This window comes from Triturus cristatus, chromosome 4_1 (assembly GCF_964204655.1).
Source record: "Triturus cristatus chromosome 4_1, aTriCri1.1, whole genome shotgun sequence".
Lineage (NCBI taxonomy): Eukaryota > Metazoa > Chordata > Amphibia > Caudata > Salamandridae > Triturus > Triturus cristatus.
In genome coordinates this window covers 665633413-665657037 of record NC_140585.1, presented here as the reverse complement: position 1 = coordinate 665657037, position 23625 = coordinate 665633413, and the positions used below count along the sequence as shown (strand labels likewise).

The 23625-nt window shown below is 48.0% G+C and overlaps 1 protein-coding gene across 3 annotated transcripts in view; it reads left to right on the top strand.

Annotated features, from left to right (window-relative positions):
* Positions 1 to 23625, top strand: part of CNTN1 (contactin 1) — a 988997-nt gene that overhangs the window by 533839 nt on the left and 431533 nt on the right. For all 3 annotated transcript variants that reach the window (XM_085653079.1, XM_085653080.1, XM_085653081.1), the window contains 3 exons: positions 17342 to 17557; positions 23171 to 23267; positions 23433 to 23614. In XM_085653079.1, coding sequence (XP_085509205.1) covers positions 17342 to 17557; positions 23171 to 23267; positions 23433 to 23614 — 495 coding nt within the window. The remainder of the gene's footprint in view (positions 1 to 17341; positions 17558 to 23170; positions 23268 to 23432; positions 23615 to 23625) is intronic.

Sequence of the window (23625 nt, the reverse complement as noted above, 5' to 3'; positions counted from 1 at the left end):
GCAACCTTGCGATGATACCCGACAACGAAGACGGTAGTGGTGATCCGGCACGAACATCCGGACGGTCTGGGATGCCCCGGTGCCAGCCACGGGGGTCCGCCTCCGGCTGTAATCCCTCTGAGACTCCGGCAGACGTCCTTTGAGTGCCACGGCGACCTCGGGTCTACCTTGGGCCCAGAGCTGGGTTGTCGTCTGTACGTGACAGGAAGAGAGGGGGCATCTAGGGGGTGGTGTAGGGGCCCTGTGTGTCTCTGCACAGGTGGTGAGGATCGGCCGTTGGATCGGACGGCGGGGGCGTGTGGCCTCTCTTCACCTGCCCCTGTCCTCCGAGGCCCTGGGCTCTGCACTGCACGACTGGGAGCCCCTCTGTGGTGTGGCCTGCAGGATGCCGGCTGAGCTGGGCTGTGATGGAGTGCCCAACTGAAGAACGACAATACACCCTGCTCTGCTCCGACATGGGAACCGCTCGAGGTACGAGCACAGATCTAGGGTATTTGTGCTGAGAATCGGCCGCCGGATCGGGCGGCGGAGACAGGCAGCCTCTCTACACCCGCCCACCTCCCCTCCTTGGGGGGCCGTTCTTTTGCGCCGCATTTGCGGAATCCTCCTGATGGATGTCCATGGTCCGCAGCCGTGACCGGGTGGTGCCGGCCTGATCTCAGGGATGGGTGGTTACCCGGAGAACTGTATTGGTCGCCGCCCTCCTCTTTGATCTCGGGCAGGCGGCGGCTCACGGTCCCTTGCCTCTCCCTTCCTCCTGGTGCTCTGGACGCTGGGGGAAACAGGCTCTGTGCTTCCCTGCCCTGGAGCCAACGCGGGGACCCCCTGTTGAGGTCTCCATCTGGACCTGCAGCTGCAGTGGCTCTGGGACCTCCTGGTCGCACTGTCTTCCGTGGGCCCAGCCTTCCCTGGTTTGTTGACACCCCCGCCTCGTGTGAGTGACTTGGGGCCCTGCAATGGCAGCTTGAGGTGGTTAAATCTGCTGGAACGGTCGACCCAGCCGGCGCCCATGATGTAGGGCCCTGCTGATGCGGCGGTTGAGTGGGCTTCTGTCTGCCCCCCGTTCTGCTGCCACGTGGAGGTGAGGAGTGCTGCTTGGCGGGGGTGTGGGTGAGGTGACTGAGAGGGTGTTCAGCCATCATATCGGGCAGTGGTGACCCTACGAGGGGCGTACCTGTGCCAGACCTGGAGGACTGGAGGCCCTCGGGGGGCTGTGGTTGTGGTTTCGTGGGCCCTCTCCTTGGGCCTGTCCTGGGTCATTGGACCCTGCTGTGGCCCAGGGGGCGTTTGCTTGTGTAGACCCTCTGGTCCTGGACCCGCTGCGGCCCAGCTGTCCACGTCATGGCTGGGCTGCTGCCCCGGTGGATCGCTTTGTGGATCTGGTGAGGGGCTCCTGTGTACGCCTCTGGATCAAGACCCTTCCCCTGCTTTCTCCTTCTCTGCTGGCTGTACGTTTCAGGAGGTATCTTGGTCGACCCCCGGTCTTTGCACCGGCTGGCTGCGATTGCCAGAACCTGGTCAACCTGAGTCGCTCTATCGGCCTCCCACTGTGGGGTCCAGTCTTGTAGACTCTGGGATTCCATGCCTCCCTGGGGTCCGCCATGGGCAGAACAGATAGGTCGGCGAGGGCCCCTGCCACCCAGACAAAAATGGACCGACTGAAACCTGGATCTCCTCTGTGGAAGACAATATCCAACAGCTCAAGGGGCAGGTGGCCTGCCTCCAGTTGCATACTCAGGAATTGCATCGTCGGGCGTAGGATGCAGAAAATAGGTCCCGCCGCAACAACCTCCGCCTGGTGGGATTTCCGGAGGGGGTGGAGCAGGGCCGGGCGGTGGCTTTCCTGGAAAGGTGGCTGAAGTCATGGGTCCCTGGGGTCTCTCTTTCTCCTTGGTTCGCGATTGAGCGGGCCCACCGATCCTTGGCCCCCAGACCGGCACAGGGTGCGCCTCCTCGCCCTATCATAATGCGGGTCCATAATTTCAAAGATCGCGATGCCATCCTGTCTGAAGCCCGCAAGCAGCAGCAGCTTCATCATGAAAACTCCCCCATCATGATCTTCCCAGATTACACCCGCGAGGTCCAGGGCCAGTGCCGCTCGTTTGGGGAGGTCAAGCAAAAGTTGCGGGCCCTTAACATTCAGTATCGGCTCCTCTTCCCAGCCCACCTGCATGTGGTGTTCGCAAACAAGACATTATTCTTCGATAACCTGACGGAGGCCTGGACCTGGGCAACGGAGGAGCACTCTTTACGGGCTGAAGGTCGAACCCCAGGATCAGGTGGAGCGGAGGGTGGACCTGGCCATCTCGGTCCAGTTATCCTCAGCCTCAGCCTCAGCGCAACCGTTCCCGCAGACGCCGTGGACAGAGGAGGGCCCGCTCAGATTCCCCGCCAGGCCACTCACAGCAGTCTATCATGCTCACTGAGGGACCCTCGACTGGGAGGCGCTCGTGCTCCTCTGGCCGCCTGGGTGGCGGGAGTACCTCGCCCCGGTCTCCAGCGATTGATCTCCCAGATACGGACCTATCTGTTTGGGAAGGTTTTTTCCCCTATGTTGTTATTTGGTGGTTTTTGTTTCAGCTACCACCAAATGACACAGGCTATTTTTATTAGGACAGAATTTGCTCTTATAGCAAGCGACAGCACATATCGATGTGGGCTTCCACGCGCTACTGCATACCCCCATCGGACTGCGCGTCCTGGATGAGGTAGCACCTACCATAATCGCTAATACTACGCCAGGGGCGACTTTCCACGTGTTGTCGTGGAACGTCAATGGTCTGCTAGATCGACACAAGCACACAGCGGTTCTAAGATATGCGCAGCGTCTCCACATAGATATTCTTCTACTTCAGGAAACACACCTCTTAGGTAACTACTGCCCCTTCTTGGCTCGTTACGGCTATGACAGAGTATGACACTACAGTTTCTCCAGGGGCTCACGAGGGGTGGCCATCCTCCTGAGGCACACCCTGCCCTTCGTACTCTCCCAAGTGATTCATGATCCTCAAGGGTCGTCTGTGATAGTTTCTGGGTCGCTGGCTGGCTCCCATCTCTCTCTCATGTCAGCATAGGCTCCCCCCTCGATGCTCATGTTCACACTTGCGCACACGGCTGCCCTGCTACATAATGCGCCTGTGTGCAACATGGTTGTGGCGGGTGAATTCAATGCAGTTCTGGCCCTGGCCCTTGACACAACGGGTCCTCCCTCTGCTGCTCGCATGGCGTGCGCGAAACAACTGAGGAGTTGATCCGAATCCCTGGGACTATGCGATACATGGCGCACATGGCAACCCCGCACCACTCAATTCACACATACCTCTGCGACCCGCCACACACATGCGCGTATAGACGCGATCTTCGTCCCTGCGCCTGACTTCCGGGATTTTGGACGTCCGCATTCTGCCCAGAGGCATTTCTGATCACTCTCCAGTGCTCCTCAGCACTGGGGCTCCCCCTCCTTCTGCCCGCCAAACATGGAGGATGAACGCCTGGTTCCTCCAAGATGAAGTCTTTAGAAAAGTTGTGGGAAGGAGCTTAAACAATACTTCGCTATTATTGAGGGTTCAGTAGCCTCCCCGGGTACCCTATGGGAGGCAGGGGCGTGGCTAAAAGGCAGCTAAAGATCCAGAGGCAGGTGCAATTGCAGGAGATCTCATCCAAGGAGGCGCAGGAACTCCGCCTGGAACAGCTCCTATCCACATCAGAAGATGTCGCCCAGGCCCGTCAGCTTGCCCTTCTTGGGGACGACATTAGACAGTTATCCCTGGATGCAGCCAAGCTCCTGTGGAGGTCTTCGGTGGCGAGAATCTATGACTGGGGGGACAAAAATGGCACGATCCTGCACAGTCTGGCCACATACCCCAGGACGAATCGTATTATTCCAGAGGTGGCTGACGAGGCTGGAGGGGTGCACCTTACCTCTCTGGTGATGGCTAACACCTTCGCGGCCTATTATCAGAAACTTTACACAGAGCAACCCCCCATGCTGTCAGTCTCGGCACTCCTTGAGCGGGGTGGGGTGCGTTTCCCAGGTTAGAAACGGCTGCCCAGACAGACCTGGATCGTCCCATTTCCCGCAAAGAAATCGATAAGGCGATCCCCCTGACCTCCTCGGGTAAGACCCCTGGCCCGATGGTCTTCCTCAGGAGTATTATGCGGCATACCAAGACACGCTAATACCCCACCTGAACAGCTTATTCCGTGAGGCAGTGAAGAATGGTTACTTTCCGCCGGAAATGGACATCGCCACCATTGTGGTTCTCCCGAAATCCCAACCCCCGTCCCTTAGATGCGTGGACTATCGTCCTATCTCCCTCTTTAATACAGAAATTAAATTGTTTGCCACCATTCTGGCCCAACGATTGAAACCCTACTTGACCTTGTTGGTCCACCCGTACCAATGTGGGTTCATGCCTCAGCGGGGGACTCGCCACTGCCTCCGGCAGCTGCAACTGGCTCTTGTCCACCGGCACGTGCTTGCCCCGTACTTAGCCCTCTTGTCCGTGGATTTCGAAAAAGCATTTCATTCGGTGGACTGGACATATTTGCAGGATGTGTTGGCCGAGATGGGATTTGGGCCTCATTTCAGAGCTCTGGTCTGTGTCCTTTACGACCACCCGAGAGAGCGTGTACTGGTCAACGGGGTGCTATCGGAGGCCTTTCCCATCGCCAGGGGCACTAAGCAGGGTTGCCCCCTCTCTCCGTTGTTATTCGCCCTGGCGATGGAGCCCTTGGCTTCCCTGGTACGTGCTGAGGATCGCATTCGTGGCTGGGAATGGCCTAATATCAAAACAGACAAGATCTCATTGTATGCGGACGATGTCCTGATCTTCTTGGCTGACCCAGCCTCCTCCGGGCCACATTGCCTCCAGACCTTATGCTCTTTTGAACAGGCCTCTGGTTTGCGATTAAACCCTGGGAAATCGGTTCTGGTCCCCTTGCATCTTTCTAGGGAGTGCTTTGAATGGCGATCCACCATACCACTTCGACGGCAATCCTTTCAATATTTGGGGATATGGATTTCCCTCCTCTCCGAGCAGGGCTGGGCTCTTAATGTAGCCCCGTTGGTTAAGAAGGCCAAGGAATATCTCACTAAATGGAAATCGCTACCTTTGAAACCCCTGGGGAGGGTTGCCTTGTTTAAAATGATGATCCTCCCCAGATTTTTCTATGTCCTCCAAAACACCCCCTTCTGCTTTCCCAGGACTTGGTTCCGGGAACTGGACAGTTTAGTTGCCCGGTTTCTCTGGGGTGGTGGGAGGGCGCGCCTGGCTCTGTCCACCTGCCGGATTCCCTCCTTTGATGGGAGTATGGGGGTGACGCACTTATACCTTTATTTCCTGACTGTACGTCTCCTGGTGGTCCACGACTGGTTCAATGGGGGCTGGTCTGACCCGGCCTATAGGTTGGAGCTGAGTGAATTAGGTTTCACTAAAATCCAGGCTATACGGGGGGGCCAATCCCAACCCGATTGCCTGAGGTGACACGCTCGGTGTTACTGGCCTGGCGGGCCTCGTTACGCCATATCGGAAGAATGTGCAAACTGACCCAATGCACACCTCTCTGGCATGGGGCCTGGCTCCGGGAGGTTGGCGGACTACAGGGATTTGAAACCTGGGACCTTATTGGCATCTCACAACTGGGGGAAGTGTGGGCTAGAGGCCATGTACTTTCCTTCCAGGAGCTTCAAACCCGATACTCCCTACCCTCGTCCCAATTTTATAAATACTTGCAGATGAGACACACCCTCCACACACACACATCCCGGATGACATGATGCTCCCCGAATATAGCCCAATTGAGGCCCAGACATTGATGGGCGACCTGGGTAAGGGGGGCATCTCCCGCATTTATCGCACTTTAGTGTACAACACCTCCACCTCCTTAGATAAGTTGAGGGAACAATGGGTGGATTGGGTGGGCCCCCTCGATGAAGTGGATTGGCGAGATACTCTCATGGCCCCCAGGACAGTCACTGTCTCTGCCAAACTTAAACTGATTCAGCTTTACTACCTGCACGCTGCATATCTCACCCCCCTGCGCCTTTTCCGAGCGGGCTTGTGCTCGGACGCATCATGTGCAAGATGTGCTTACACCCCAGCTGACTTTTTCCACATGGTTTGGGCGTGCCCCTGGCTGGAGCAGTTCTGGGGGTCTATCGAGGCAGACCTTACGGAGGTACTGGGTTGGGGGGTTCACCATGACCCATGCCACTTACTGCTGGGGATCACGGTCGGGTAGGATGGGTCCAGAAACGAAAAGTTATTTTTTAATACAGCTACGATCGTAGCCAAACGGGATATAGCGGCGGCCTGGATAAGTCCTGATCCACAAGATCAGGGGAGGTGACGTAGAGGGGTGGACTGGTATGCAACCCAGGAGAAGGCCCTATACATGGCCAAGGGGTGCAGCAAAAAATATCGTAAAGTGTGGGGGAAATGGTTGGGTAATGTGGAGGGTTTCGAGTAGCCTGATAACATATCCTGTCTGTGTTTGCCTTTTGAGGTCTGTGCCTGGGAGATGCCTTTATTACAGGATTGTACTTGGCTTCTTGATTTCCGTGTACCTGCTGATTTGTTTCATGTGTTCAAAATCAATAAAAATTAGAATATCAAAAAACAATTCACACAAAGACACGCAAATCCCTGATGACAGTTCGAGCATCAGCACTCCGTTGTGGCCAGACCAATAGAAAAAGTGTGCACAAATCCACTGCAACTAAGATGTACTTATACGCAGTATCAGAGGAGAAAGGACCGCAGTGATCTAAATAAACGCACCCCAGTGGTAAAGGCTGTCCATTGACTACTAATGGAGGACAGGTTATGGCTATAAAAGCCATTGGAGATGTCAAGTGTGGTCTTAAACCTTTTTCTCACGAGACTATCAACGACGGCAGAACTGTGGGTATTTTGTACCGCGCAGGTCCGACAATGAGAGTTCAAATGCCGGTAATCCAAAACTAGGCGGTACGACCCATCAGGTTTTGTTTCAGTGAAAAGAGGATTATTCATGGGTGACACACATGTTTCAATTACACATTGATATTCCAATTGTTCAAGGATTTCTGCAACGTGAGATCTAGCTTCGCGGCGCATGGGATATTGGGGTTGTGGCTGTGGCATAGACCATAATGGAATCTCATGGCTAGGCGACAATTTATCCCACCCATCCTGAGTACGGTACAACGCCGGAGCAAGCACCTGTACCCACTCTTCTGCAAAGTTCTGAGCTTGCTCCTTCGGCACTGTGTGCGCGAAAGATGGGAGGATTACCTCCTCTCCTCTGGGAGCTGCCAACACGAAAGCTGGGGGCCAGTCTGCCTCTGCTAACAGAATGTCATATGTAGAGGTTAGATTTTCCCAAAAAATCCCTTTTATACTACGTTGTATGTCACCTTCTATTAAAAGGACTATATCATATAGTCTGTCAGGGGGAGCCACTCTAGTGTCAGCAGTTTCTGCAGTAATGAATGTATCAGTTGCTGTCGCCTTCAGATATGGACGCAGTGCTTGCTGCACTATTGTAACTTCCACCATGCTGTCTAGCAGCGTTAGTGCCTATGTCAGGTTCCGAAGCTGCGTTCTCACTGTCTGTGGCATACCTCGCTGTTAGTGCAGCAACCTTCTTTTTCTGAAACGGGGGTCGCTGACATGCAAACTCTTCCTGCTTGCCTTTACCGTCAGCCTGGCGGGGCTGCTCACATCCTTGTTTCGCACCCCGACCTTTGCCACGTTCTCCTCCACCGGACTGTGAGACTGATGTTTCCTGTGAAGAACGTGGAGAACGTTGTTCAGGAACCTGAAATCTATCAGGAGACCTAATTCTAGTGTGATCACGCAATTCATATGTGAGTTCAGTAGTCACTTGTACTGGTGACGCGGAACGAGACCCCTGTTTCTGTTGCTGCTTCCCCTGTTTCATAGTTTTCCAATTTTGTTTAGGAAAAGCTGGACGGTCGTCTTTAGGAGGCGTAACTGTCTGAGTTTGCGGTTGACCTATTGTTTTAGCAAAGGTCTTATGCCCCAAACTATTGCAGCCAATGGTCTTATAAGCCTCCGCAATAATTTTCGGTAACTGTCAGGGTTTATCGACGTCGGTGACGAGGCGCAGTTCATTTGACACTTGAAAGTTAACTGCATCTCCCTTGACGTTAGCAAGGATGAGATCAGCAACTATGTCGAACACACCGACAAGCCTCATTCCTAACTCGACCACCTCCACCGGACCGTGTTGATCCTGAACACGCTTGATCACGGAGGGCAGTACAGTCATAGACGGTGTGCCGAACCACTTCGAGTAGACTGCTGCAAACACTTTACCCTAGTTCTGACAATCATTAACCTCTGAGACTAAGTCTTTTTGCAAACTAATGGTAAGGATCCTGTGTTTTTCCACAGGAGTAGAATTGGGAAATACTGCTTCCAGCTGGTCAAATTTCTCAGCAAGCCAATAAGGCATAAAGTCCTTATTCTGGGGGCGCTTTCCCATAACTGAATTAACCATGACAGGACTAATAGTAATCCCGGTCGGGCAAGCTGGTTGCGCCGCAACTACAGGTGCACCCACCTGGACATTGCGAGAAACATATTGCACTAAAGCCCTATGTACCGTAATCAAGGTGGTATGGAGTTGACGTAAGTCATCCAGTGGGGCTTGCAAATAACGTGGATGTGGTGTAAATCCGGCCAAGACTGGCCAAGTGGCTCCTGGAATGGACAAGGGACCCAAAAGAACCAGTGTAACTGTGTGGGGGAGGGCACCATTGAACCAAATACGATGCTGCCAAGCCAAAATGGGAATTTCCTGCATCCTATATGGCGTGTAATTAGCTGGGATCGCCGTAGGAGTGTATGCGTGAAACGTATTATCATCTGCATTTACCTCCGGCAAAGTAACCCAAGAGTAAAATAGCTCATAGGGAAAAGATGCATCGGCACTCACTACAAAGATAATAGACATCCCATCGTCAGGCACCCCGAACTGCATCAAATGACGCCGGAGAGGTGCCCGACTATGCGCTGCAATAGCAACCTCAGCCATAAGGACGCAGAGAAGAAAAACAATCTATATTACACTGTAGCACAAAAAGGGGTAGAATTCAAAATGAAACCTTTTAATTGTCAAGCTTGAGAGAACCTATATATTAACTATTTAGGTAGGTTTAACCCGTCACTCCCGTCAACCGGAACCAAGAGTGAGGGTGTTGTGGACAAATATAAGCACTACTAAGGCGTCTCAATCATAAGACCAAAATGTTAGGTGTGCCATGTTGCGGAATTTCTGCTCATGCACAGAACAATGCACAGGAAACCAGGACCTCAGTGAATTGTGGTGTACCAAAAAACTCACCTCAGTACCCAGAACCCCTATCCGACTAGCATCAGTGTCTCATTCGTTCTCCGTATCATCTCGAAGCTAGACAACCCAGAACAAGCGACTTAGAGTACTCTCAGGAATGGTGGGAATCAGAAATACCTTTTCGTTATTATTTTCATGTCAGTCCACAACAAGAGTAATCAGAGACATTGAAAAGTTTAAAATTTTTATTTTTAACTACGTGCTCTAAGGTGCAATACTTTGGCTAATACAAGCAGGCAAATGATTAGAAATAAAACCATCAGCATTGTTATAATACCATAGAAAATGAAGGGAGAAATCATATTAAAAATGATAGTGGAAAAGAAGTCCTATAATACTTTGTGAGCCACCCTCCCTTGGCTAGTAAACTAGTTTTATAAACTAATAGAAGGTCTCTAGGTTTGAATGGGGAACCCCATACCTCAAAGATCAGCTTAGGTGAATCACATCAGAGGATCAGCTCTGCTCTCTGTGTCTGGAAAGGTTTTCTCCAAGTTTCTGAATCATGCATGCAAATGCAATATTAAAGGCATCAAAACAAAGCTAAAACAGTGGAACCTTCAGATACCCAGCACCTAACCTGATGTCACTCTCTCAATGTTCTCCCCTTAAATTTTAATGGGGGTTCGCGTGCACACTGATTGGCACCCACTGTCACAGTGCCTATTCCCTCGGGAATCCAAAATCTAACAACGAAGCACAGGTGCACCACAAGGACGGACCAAAGTTCACATTTGGAAGAAGAAAATAAAAAAGATTTTGTGAATACCTGGGACCTGACCTGAATGGGTTGTTACACAGAAATTATTTATTTTCCTTGATGTGGATATTGATTCAAGATTCTGTAAAGACCCTACTGGATGGGAGAACCCTCGTTATACAAATTCCATTAGGCTTTTTAAGAACGTTAATTATTTACTCACCATCAAGTACTAGCGCCCTGAAGAAGTCCTGTATCAGGACGAAACGCGTCGGCTGTTTTGTTGGTTGCCTACCAAGAATTGAAGTTTGTTTTTCCAACATGCTATGAAAATGGAATAAATGAAAATATTCTGAAGAATCTGCAATATTAAAGGCACCTGAGTTTCAGATATTTGCAGCTGTGTGCGTGTTGTGTCTAGAGCGTGGCCTATCAACCTGAATTCAACAGCATACATTGTTATTTGACCGTGACGGCTTCTGCACACAGTGTTCAGACTAAGGTCGCGGTGCACCTCTAGGGATGTGAACAACAGACCGTTCTCATGTGAAGAAAAAGCAAGCAAGCAGTTTTACTTGTAGTAATAGCTACCTGTAGTGTTGTTTGCAAAAAGTTGCAAAGTGGTAAGATGCCGTTTAACATCTAAAGCGCTTATACTCACATAGCAATGTGTGCACATAAAACCCTGTCTCCACTACAGGCTCTTATGGTAGACCCAGGGAGGAGATCTCATCTCAGTCCCCGCTGCTTCTTACCACTTCTGATGTGTATTTACCAGATTTTGCCTTTGTCATAGAAAATTACCTCCTGTCTACCCTGGAAAATATATACTCAAAGCTGCAAAGCTGCAGAATGTGGCTTTTGTGATCTATATTTTTCGATCAATCAGACTGAAGAACATGATGGCTGTCTGTGTGGTACAGGGTGACTAAATAGCCACATGAAGGAAGATGAAGGTGGAAGCCAGCTTTGGGGACTCCGTGCTACCTAGCACCTTTCCAGATGAATCTAGCTCCCAGCTATAGTGTGCCTCCCCAACCAAACTCTAGTCACTAACTGCAGTGTGAAAAGAAGTCACAGGAGGCATCAAGAAGTAAGGCAGGAGAGAAGTTTATTTGCAGTAGCCCATAGATAGAGACACCACCAGTCAAGAAGTTCCAGAGCAGGAATACCCAGGAAGTCAGCACTCCAGAACACACATCACCTTCTACTGCATGACATCACTTTCTCCAAAGTAAAGCATTACATAGCAATTATCACACTGGCCAAGGACGTCCTGACTCTGCACACATCCATCATCATCCAGTGCAAAAGGAGGAAAGAGAATGGGGTCACATCTTTTCTACTAACTGGAAGAATGGCACTAAAGAGATGTGACATTGTGGTCGTGCTCAAATTACTATGGGCAAATTCTAAGAGGTATCATGCCCCCCGGGTCCACAAAACTCTGCGCACCTTGAGATGGATATTCACATTCTAGACTTAACAAAAAACGTCAAGGGGGGCCAGAGAAGTTATGATTATTTCAAGTAAATCATTTATTTTATTGCAGAAAATTTGCACGAAGTCCTTGGCCAACACATGTTTTGAGAATATCGGCTCTTCCTAAGGGCCAAGCGTTAAGCTGTAAAATGAATATCTATAAATGCCCGCATCTCCTGTAGCTTAATGAATGCTGTTATTTATTGCTCACATTCAATAGTCAGTATTTCTGTAAACAAAGAAATAAACAGGCATAGTGTTGAGACAAAAACAGTTTACTTGTTGCACAAAAAAGACCGCCTTGCTTGGACGCTCTTTTAGCTTCCCTCAGTGATGCTTGTGATACTCTCTGCCAGGCTCACAGTCCTGCATGAATGTTAAACATTTTATGATTGTTTATTTATTCAGTTTTTCAAGGGTATGTCAGTTGTAAAGTGCTCTGGGTTCACTCACTTTCTTGTTTGCACTGTCACACTTTTTCCCTATATTTCTTTCTATCCATTTACTGTTCCTTCATTGGCAACCGCCATACTAGAAGGGTAAATTAAATATAACAGAATGCCCACTTTTTATCACAACCGATCCACACTCATGCATCTCAGTGTACATTTACACAGACATCACTGCACACTTGCATTATAGTTTGTGCAAAGGTAGGTCGCACACTGCTCGTCACACCAGCAAGTTGCCCCAAGGAACTGTGGTAAATGTAGTGGCGACGGCGAGTACGCCTATGCCACGATGTATAAAGAACAGTATGTGTTGCGTTAGCCATCCCTGGACACGTGTTTCGAGGTAGTTGCCTCTCGTCAGCAGGGAGCAGGTCAGTGTAAGGGGTGCCGCGTGGACTGCCAAAATGTAATTAAAACAGGTCAAGTACCTCTCATGGCGCGTAGGTGCAGATCCAAGGCTCGTCAGCCCGTTGGCTCAAGGGAGCCGTAATAAATTGTGCAAAGGTAGGTCGCACACTGCTCGTCACACCAGCAAGTTGCCCCAAGGAACTGTGGTAAATGTAGTGGCGACGGCGAGTACGCCTATGCCACGATGTATAAAGAACAGTATGTGTTGCGTTAGCCATCCCTGGACACGTGTTTCGAGGTAGTTGCCTCTCGTCAGCAGGGAGCAGGTCAGTGTAAGGGGTGCCGCGTGGACTGCCAAAATGTAATTAAAACAGGTCAAGTACCTCTCATGGCGCGCAGGTGCAGATCCAAGGCTCGTCAGCCCGTTGGCTCAAGGGAGCCGTGATAAATTGTGCAAAGGTAGGTCGCACACTGCTCGTCACACCAGCAAGTTGCCCCAAGGAACTGTGGTAAATGTAGTGGCGACGGCGAGTACGCCTATGCCACGATGTATAAAGAACAGTATGTGTTGTGTTAGCCATCCCTGGACACGTGTTTCGAGGTAGTTGCCTCTCGTCAACAGGGAGCAGGTCAGTGTAAGGGGTGCCGCGTGGACTGCCAAAATGTAATTAAAACAGGTCAAGTACCTCTCATGGCGCGCAGGTGCAGATCCAAGGCTCGTCAGCCCGTTGGCTCAAGGGAGCCGTAATAAATTGTGCAAAGGTAGGTCGCACACTGCTCGTCACACCAGCAAGTTGCCCCAAGGAACTGTGGTAAATGTAGTGGCGACGGCGAGTACGCCTATGCCACGATGTATAAAGAACAGTATGTGTTGCGTTAGCCATCCCTGGACACGTGTTTCGAGGTAGTTGCCTCTCGTCAGCAGGGAGCAGGTCAGTGTAAGGGGTGCCGCGTGGACTGCCAAAATGTAATTAAAACAGGTCAAGTACCTCTCATGGCGCGTAGGTGCAGATCCAAGGCTCGTCAGCCCGTTGGCTCAAGGGAGCCGTAATAAATTGTGCAAAGGTAGGTCGCACACTGCTCGTCACACCAGCAAGTTGCCCCAAGGAACTGTGGTAAATGTAGTGGCGACGGCGAGTACGCCTATGCCACGATGTATAAAGAACAGTATGTGTTGCGTTAGCCATCCCTGGACACGTGTTTCGAGGTAGTTGCCTCTCGTCAGCAGGGAGCAGGTCAGTGTAAGGGGTGCCGCGTGGACTGCCAAAATGTAATTAAAACAGGTCAAGTACCTCTCATGGCGCGCAGGTGCAGATCCAAGGCTCGTCAGCCCGTTGGCTCAAGGGAGCCATGATAAATTGTGCAAAGGTAGGTCGCACACTGCTCGTCACACCAGCAAGTTGCCCCAAGGAACTGTGGTAAATGTAGTGGCGACGGCGAGTACGCCTATGCCACGATGTATAAAGAACAGTATGTGTTGTGTTAGCCATCCCTGGACACGTGTTTCGAGGTAGTTGCCTCTCGTCAACAGGGAGCAGGTCAGTGTAAGGGGTGCCGCGTGGACTGCCAAAATGTAATTAAAACAGGTCAAGTACCTCTCATGGCGCGCAGGTGCAGATCCAAGGCTCGTCAGCCGGTTGGCTCAAGGGAGCCGTAATAAATTGTGCAAAGGTAGGTCGCACACTGCTCGTCACACCAGCAAGTTGCCCCAAGGAACTGTGGTAAATGTAGTGGCGACGGCGAGTACGCCTATGCCACGATGTATAAAGAACAGTATGTGTTGCGTTAGCCATCCCTGGACACGTGTTTCGAGGTAGTTGCCTCTCGTCAGCAGGGAGCAGGTCCTTTGGGGCAACTTGCTGGTGTGACGAGCAGTGTGCGACCAACTTGTGTTCAAATTATTACGGCTCCCGCGAGCTATCGGGCTGACGAGCCCTGGTTCTGCACCTGCGCGCCATGAGAGGTATTTGACCTGTTTTAATTACATTTTGGCAGTCCACTCGGCACCCCTTTACATTGTCCTGCTCCCTGCTGACGAGAGGCAACTACCTCGAAACACGTGTCCAGGGATGGCTAAATGCAATACATACTTTTTTCTTTTTACACATCGTGGCATAGGCGTACCCGCCGTCGCCACTACATTCACCACAGTCCTTTGGGGAACTTGCTGGTGTGACGAGCAGTGTGCGACCAACTTGTGTTCAAACACTTGCATTATAGTGCATAGATTCGTATTGATTGTGAGACAAGCATGCACGTGTCTCATGACACATGCATTCACAGGGGAACAACAATCAGAAAAGCATTGTTAAAGCCAATAGCTCAGCCTCTTAATACAAGACTATTACTTTGCCAGTGCTGGTTTCTGTAGTATTACAGTTAATCTCTGTTGAAAGGTGGTTTATTAGTAGGTGCAGGTAGGTACCTACAGGTAGTAATGACATAACAATCACAAATGAGGTCCAATCAAGTCTCAGTAAATGAAACCTTACTCAACCCTTGGTAGCTTGGCTCATGAGTAGCCAGGCTTGACGTAGAAGACAGGTGTGTAAAGCATTTAAATCTCTGATTACAGTAAACAAGTAGGAAAAAACACACATTAAAAATCCAACACCAATTTTTTAAAATTAGGAAATATTGTTATGAAAAAAAGACCCCAACATGACGAAAATCCAATGTAGGGAACCGGAGATATGAATTTTTAAAGATTAAATACTTTCTATTGCCTAAATGCCAAATGTTCCAAATTGGGACATGTGGTCGCTCTTGACTGGAACAAAGTCAAAGTTTCAGGCAGACTGCGATGGAGAGGGGGTCCGATGAGATGAGCAGTAGGGTCTGGTCAAGTTTTACTTTCTGGCGTAGTCATTTTTTTGGAGCTTTTTTTCTTGATGTCGGTGCGAGGCTCCTTGGTAGGCTAGGTTGCGAATCGACAACAGAGGCCTGCTTCAGTTGGAAGCCTCAGTTAACTCCTGGAGGTCTCGTAAGTGGCAAAAAGTTCAGGAGCTTCAGTGGGACAAACCTGGATCTCATGCCAAGCCACGACTCGACATCGTCGGCTTGACTCTTGATGATGGGTCAGCCAACTTATAGAGCTATTTGATGAAAACTGTCCAAATTGCCTCAGATTTCCGGATCTTCTTACAGAAGGTCCTTTGGGATCTTAAAGTGTCCACAACAGCAATCCAAGGTTCCTGTCAAGGAGAGTGGTCAGGTCAGGAATATCCCCCTTCTGGCCAGCCCAGAAACCTGGATAAATATGAGAGAGCTGCCCAGCAACTGCCCTGCCTGAAAGAAACAAGAAGACAGACTGTCCTGCTGAACATCTGGCCTGCACCAAGAGGACTGCACTCCTAAGGACTGCACATGCTGCACACTTTGGGCTTCACCAAAAGAAGGACTTTTCCTTGATCTGAAAGTTTAAATTGTGGACTTCCTGAAAGCAACAGGTTAAAAGAGCACCGCCTGAATAATCTCTCCCAAAAAGAACCCAGGTGACCAGTTTCACCTGGACTTTGAAGGGGTTGACCAGGTGCATTGCGGGTCTTGTAGTCCCAACTTCCGAAGGAGCAACTCAGAGCATCTGGAACCTTGGAATGTTGTTGTGGACATTTCAAGACCCCAAAAGGACCTTCTTGAAGAAGATCCAGAATTCTGAGACTATTTGGAAAAGTTTCATCAAAAAGCTCCATAACTTGACCAACCCTTCAATGAGAGTCAAGCCGGCAATGTTGAACCACGACTCAGCCTGGGATCTAGGTTTGCCCGCTGAAGCTCTGGAGCTTTTTGCCATCGACAAGACCTTGAGGAGTTCATCGAGTCTTCCTCATGAAGCAAGCCACCATCGTTGACTCACAACCTGGTCTGCTGAGAAGCCTCGCTCGACATCGAGAGAAATAGCCCTTAAAAAGTGACTAAGTCAGAAGGTAAAAACTTGACCGGGCCCTACCCCTCATCATATCTGACCCATGTTCCATCTCGGTCAGCCTGATAGTTTGACTTTGTACCAGTCAAGTGCGACCAAATGTCACAAGTTGGTGCTTTTGGCCTTTAGGCACTAGAAAGTGTTTAAACTTTAAAAATTAACATCTCCGGTTCCCTACATTGGATCTTTGTTGTTTTGGTGTTATTTCAATCATTAAAAAAAATCCTATTTTTATAAATTGATGTTGGATTTTTACTGAGTGTTGTGTCTCACTTGTTTACTGTTATTGATGTTTTTAAATGTGTTACACACCTGCCTCCTAAGTTAAGCCTGACTGCTCGTGAGCCATGGTACCAAGGGTTGAGCAAGGATACATTTTTGGAGACTTGACTGGACCTCATTTGTGATTGTGGTATTATTACTAGCTGTAGGTAACTACCTGCACCTAATAATAAACCTTCCAACAATCTCTTCCAAAGCACATGTAAGTGTCAATTTTTTGGGATTTCCTAACACCAATAACTGTAGGCTGAATCGACAAATAGAACAGTGAGTGACTAGACAAGCACAGGCCTACTGTTTATCTGTGTTGCAATTTTGTGTACAGTGGAGATGACATGCTTTGTGGTAGCCATCCTCTACAAGATTTTCAAACTCGCTTCCTGTAAAGGTTTTTCCTGTGTAAAGAACTTTAGGTCAATTTTAAATCATATTAATCCATTGGAGTCACTATCTAATGAAAAAATTCAATCCTGAATCGGTCATATCCCCTTTGTCCTGTAAATGGCCAGGTGTGTATACATGAAACATAAAGAGTTATAAGTCCACGTTCTTGATAGACAGGGATAATGAATCCAAGAAAGTTAACTCCCACAGTCTGCAGTGTGTCTTCATTCCTGGCCTACGTATCGCCTTCTGCAAAAGGTTCATTTACTTGCAACATTTTTTTAAACGTATTTTCTCTGGACACATCTGTCAAACAATTCCTCTGTGCTATACCTTAATACAAATGTCTGATTAACATTTTCTACTGTTTTGCTATTTGAACTAAATATGTTTTTTTCATTCCAGATGATCTTGTCTATCATTGGCTCTTGAACGACTTCCCTACATTTGTTGTCATTGACAAGCGCCGTTTCGTTAGTCAAACAAATGGCAATCTCTACATTTCAAAGGTGGAGCAATCAGACAAAGGGAATTACTCCTGCCTTGTCCAGAGTCCTTCAATTACAAAGAGTGTCTTTAGCAGATTTATTCCACTAATTCCCCTTAGCCCACAATCTGAGAGTAAGTATTGGTTTTATCAATTGTTTTGTCCTCTGTGTCGTTGTTGTTTTCATTATTTTTTCATTCCTTACAGGTCTATCATTCTCTTCAATATTTTTAATTGTAGGTGACATTGGTACAGGTTTTTTTTTTAACAACTCTGATCTGATAACTAGATATCTAACAGTGTATAGGCAAATGCCACACAAAATCCTTCTTTGACCTAAACATGACCAGAATAAAAGATTGACTAACTGGTAATATTTTAATTATTTGCCATCTTGCTTTATCAGTTTCTGCAGGAAGGTATTACCTTCATAGACCTCTAACAGGCATTTTAGGCAGACTTCGGTATAGCTACATAAAAAAGGCCCACAGCTGCCTTGTGGGATTGAAAGACTCGGCAGCCACAAAGGTGTCTGTAGATGGAAGATCAAAGGACTAGCCTTATAAGTTTGAATACGTGTCTTTCTTTTGTTTTTTTTCATACTTATCCTCTTTCATGCCATCTCTATTTTTATAGTTTGTGTCTTATATCTACTACATTTCAGTAAATGTTTTTTTTACATTATATTTTTTAAGTTTACTTTGGCTTGCAAAACTATAGGAATGTTACCACCTATCACAATATGCACAGAATAAACATGAAGTGAGCATAAACTGGTTATGATCCAAATAGAACACAGTCACCACCCCAAAGCAGATGCAGATGTTCTGTCCAGATTGTTCTGCCTTGATGGGCAATTTGAAAAGGATGTTGGGTAGGTTCTCCTCCATTCTTTGAGGATGAAGTATAATGTGAGAGTTCTTCTCTGGCTATTATGTACCATCTGATATGTTTTCTCTTTTGGATATAAACAGAAGGACAGTTAGTTTTATAACTTTAATTAGAACATTGGAATGTTGAAATCTCCATTGAAGACAGCGGAGCAGCAGTGGCCTATATGAACTGGTATGGGCCAGCTGCTCTCTACATTTCAATCATAGAATCTGCCTTCCTCATACCCCTACCTCTCGAAAATATATTATTTAGACAGAGGTAAGCAAAAGGCAGAGGCCATGCAGGAGGACACACACAGCCTTCACCCTTCACTCCTTCTGTAGCTCAGTGTCCCTAGGGCATCAGAAGGAGGGATGGGTGAATGCTGCTCAGCTCTTCGGTCTCCCTGGCTGGGTTGAACTACAAAAAACAGTTCAGCCACGTCAAGGAGAACCATTGGCTGACTTCAGGCTCCTCTCACAGCCCTTGCTGTAAAGTTTCGATGGCTAACAGCCATGGCCCTGTGCGCACTGTTAGCTGTAGGACAGTCACAGCAAGAGCTGTGAAACAAAAGGCTTGGGAGCCCGAGGAGGGTTTCAACCCCCTCCAGCTCCGAGAGGCCTTTGTGTCTTTTAATTAGAACATTCTGCCCTCATGGGGCAGAATGTTCTAATATCTTTATAGCCCGCCGTAGCTGGGCTATATCGGTCATTAAAGGCCCGCTTCCTTGTTAAAGGCCTTCACGTTTGGCAAGGACATTTAGCGGCCGGTATAGTATGCTACGGTGGGCTATAAAGCTATAATAGAACATTGGAATGTTGAGCGATCCATTGAAGAAAGTGGAGTAGCTCCGATCTGATAATGGTTAGCATAAGTCCGGAGCTAAAACAATCTAATGTTTGTCTTCATGTTTCTCCCTTTTTAATTAGAACATTCTGCCCTTAGTGCATGGAATGGTCTAATAGCATTATAGCCCTTCTGCCGAGAGCTATACTGGTTGTTAAAGGCCCTCTCCGTTGTTATAGGCCCTTGCCTGTGGCTCAGGCCTATAAATCAGGTTCAGGTCCTTTAACAACTGGTATAGTCATTGGCCGCAGGTTATAAGGCTTTGTGAGAGGACCTGGGGAAAAATACGTAATGCTTCTCTCCAGACTCAACCAATGTCTCTTTATTGCATTTTACAACACCAGGCTAAATATTCCTATGGCCCATTCTAAGTATATTAAAACTCAGTTTTATTATATCTAAGTTGGACTCTGCTCCTTATGTGAACAGTCGGGCCTGAACTGCCAAGCATCCTGGAGCCGGTTTCGGGGTAACACCCCTCATAAGCCAGGCTAGCCTAAATCCAGTGGCAAAGCAAGCAAGGGACCTACGTCTGGGTATACCTATGCCCACTGGCATAACACAACTTGAGGGGTCCCCCGTGCAAGGTACATGGATGGGCCGTCTCCCGACTCATTAAGATGCTCTCCGGGCAGAGTACTGTGCTGAAGGGGCCCCCTGGAACCTGGGGGGCCCCCCGCACCACGGGAGCTGTGGGGGCCTGTATTATGCCACTGCCTATGCCACTTAGGGCAAAAAGTGTTGCTGCAACAAATGATGGACAGAATGCTGAATGAATCAAACATTCCCCAGATTTTGCGAAGGGAAGCACACAAATCTGCATGTTATTCTGCATTACTGGCTACTTATTGCACCTAATAAATAACAATACACTTGGTTTATGGGTATTTTCTGATGTGCGGTAAATAGCAAGCCCAATACTCAACCTGTCATTATGAGAGGCTGATGAAGGCTTTAACATTGCATCAAATAGAGTACAGAGTTGCCCTGTAAAATGTCCAGCTGTATCCACTAAACATGGAACAAACCTTGGAAAAATAGGATTTTTAGTTTAAATGCTACGATGATGAGTCATTCTAACTTAGCAGCTCCTTTGCAAGCCAGATGATCGGCGTCCAAACGCTTAAAGTGTTTGTGCCTGCCTTATAGCTCATGGACTTGGACAGCAGAGGAGCCAGAGCTCTGCAAATGTTCCTTTAACCCTTTCGCCGCGGCGGGAATTCCGCCGCGGCGCTGGTGGGTGCGGGGGGGCAGCGCGGTGGCGCTGTGCTCATGACGGAGCCGCTCCGTCATGAGCCACGGTTGAGCTGTGCTCATGACGGAACGGTTCTGTCATGACTCCGCCCATTTGCGTTGTCCCCCCGCACAGGCGGGGAAACAGCGCCGCGTAGGCGGAGCGGCCGCCAACGGCCGTGACATGACGGAACCGTTCCGTCATGAGCACACGGCAACCGTGGCTCATGACGGAGCGGCTCCGTCATGAGCGGGGAAGGGGTTAAAACAAGCGCTGTGCCCTTTCCGTTGTGCACAGTCTGTGGTCATTACCTATTAGCTGTGGCCATGTGGATTATGTTTGCAATTACCTTGGTTTGAGTGGTTCCTACTATCAGGTTGATCCCTAGCTGATGAAGAATGTTGTCTGTCCGTTGAAACTGTCACCAAGAACACCTGGACAAGGAGGCCGTCAAGTATGTCCCTTACGTAGAGTTAGCCTGGCTGCGTCCCCCAACTCCAATTAGACTTAACCAAACCCGACTTTCCTCTGCAATATATGGGATTCCTGAAGGTTGTAAGGGTTTCTCAACCCAGTTCACTCTCTAGTGTCAATGACCGTGAGGTCCAGAGAAGCGAATACCTTTCGATGCTGGCTCGTTGGCGGTTGTGGAGCCTGGATTTGATGGTAGCTAACATCTAGCATTGTTGCCAACATTGGGTGCAGTTAAAGATTTCTGATACATTCACTGAAGACAATTCCAAAATAGTAACAAAGAAGCCATGAGATTACACTGGAGCAAAGAATGTCCAACGTTGTCCATGAGAAGCGAGTGGTGCCCACCAATTCAAATGGCAAGAGCTCAGAATCCAGTGACGGAGATGATCAGATCGTGTGGCAGGTGTCAGTCCTCATACAACTGACAATCCTATAGGGTCTGGGCTAGGAAGATAACAAGAGAATATTTTCTTTGGATTGGAAGAAGTGCTTCCACTCAGCAGACCCCTCCTGGGAAAGAGAACCCTGGAAGTGGCTGCAGGATTCATTTGTGATGCTGCAAGAGGCAGAAGGTGATCCGTGGGCAGTCGCCCCATGACGACAGTGCTTGACTTGTGCACTAAACACCTAGCTTATGTTTAATGGAACATTTCCCTGAATGTCAGAGCTGCCCTTCTCTTCGTTATGATATTCCCATGGCACTTAGCAAGTGGGATGCACCTATAATTATATGGTGTTATTAGGTTTCATCTGGACAGCTAAACTTTCAGTTCGACTAAATCAGAATTTCTCTGAACATCTTCTTTTTACATATAATGAGATCGTGCTGGTACGTTAGTGCTAACGTTGCTATATTTGTTATGTACAGCACACTTGCTGATATGTTAATCATAACATTTCCAGTATTTGTAAAATGTTTTTTGTCACTGCGATAGGAGGGTTTTGCTGCTTCTAATGGGACGGGACCGCTGCTTTTCAAAAGGGATTCAATATCATGGATGGATTTTAGGCGCTTTCCCTCCGGGGCCGCTCTACCATTGTTCGATACACCGCAGATTTGTTTTTAAGATGTCCGTCCTGCTGGTTCTCAGCTGCCATCAAGTGCATGTAATGGGACAGTCCTGGCCCTCGTCAGCAGAGATAGAGTATTCCACGAGACTCTGGTCTAGGGGGCCTTGTGCCGGCCCCTGGAAGAGCGGCACACTGTCTCACGGGGGCCACTGCCTCATAGAAGCACCGCAACGCTCAGAAGTTTTAAAGACCTGTGCAAGAAACATATCATTAGTTGTTTACGCAATGACACGACAAGTTATTACAGTGAGTAATTTCCTAACTTATATTACCACTTTTATAGAAAACCCTATCCATCCATCAGTGCACAATACACAACTACAAGCACAAACTAAACAACGAACAACTGCTGCAGAGATGCGCAAAAACGCAATCCAGCCCACTGTAAACTACCTGTACATCACACAACACCGACACTTGAAAAACAAGTCTGTGGTCTTTGTTAGTGCTCGTTTTGTCATCCATGTTGAAATAAAGGAAGGGGGTCGCGGAGAAGTACCAAGTGGAAAGCCTTACTATTCTGGACAATCGGTGGAGTTCAAATATATCATTTCCGTCGAAATGTAGTTCTATGAATCGTCAGTACGCATAGTATTACAACCTTGTTAGGGCCGCCTTTTTCTTAGAAAACCTTGCTCCTATTATAATGTAAATAAACATGAAATCTGACTCCATTGATCTCCTAGAAATAATATTAATAACATAATATTTATGTATTAATTAGGTCTGGACGGAAATGTAAAAACACAGGCAAATTTGTGAAATTTCTGAATATCTTGATTTTTTTTAATTGCACATGTTCATGTCATTTTTGCATGTGGGGGGCTGGTTTTAGAAGAAAATGTTTAGCTGGGAGATATTTTCTGCATAAATCATTTTTCCTGCCATTATCTTGTGATCATTGTAGGTACTTACTCTTACGAAATGACAGACCAAATACTGGCTAGCTGCATTATGTTCTGAAATTCTAATTTTGAATAATTTTGCGATATTTTCAAAGAACTTTGTAAACTGTTAACTAAAACGCTACTTCGCACGCCTCTACAAATGCCACTGCTCAATGGCGAAGAAGGACTATAAATACCCTTAGTGAAAAAAATATAAACAGTGGTTTAAGTATGAGATAGAAAATATTTTCAGATTATGCAAAGTATTCGATTCCCTTCCCTTCTGGACTCAGCATATGCAAATTCAGTACACTGCCTTTTAAATGACTGACATGTTGTCATTTCTTGTGTTTTTTTAGCAATAAGAAGGATCCCAGCTGACATCAAGGTTCAATTCAAGGATACTTATGCACTAAAAGGGCAAAACGTGACACTTGAGTGTTTTGCACTGGGAAAGTGAGTTTTATCGTAAAACGTAAAAAAAGAAAATGCATTTAATGTAAAGTGTCACAGTTCCAAATGTACAATGCAAGAAGATAATCTTTAAATACAAAATAATGAGTGGTTGTTAATTTAATCAGGTCTTTTTTTTTAATATGGCCTGTTTCTTTTTCATCTCAGTCCCGTTCCCGTGATCCGATGGCAAAAGGTCAATGAGCCGATGCCGCCAACAGCCGAGATGAGCATGTCCAATGCATTGCTCACAATCTTCAATATTCAACAGGAAGATGAAGGGACCTATGAATGCCAAGCTGAGAACATTAAAGGGAGGGATTCTCATCAGGGAAGAGTTTATGTACAAGGTAGGTATGGA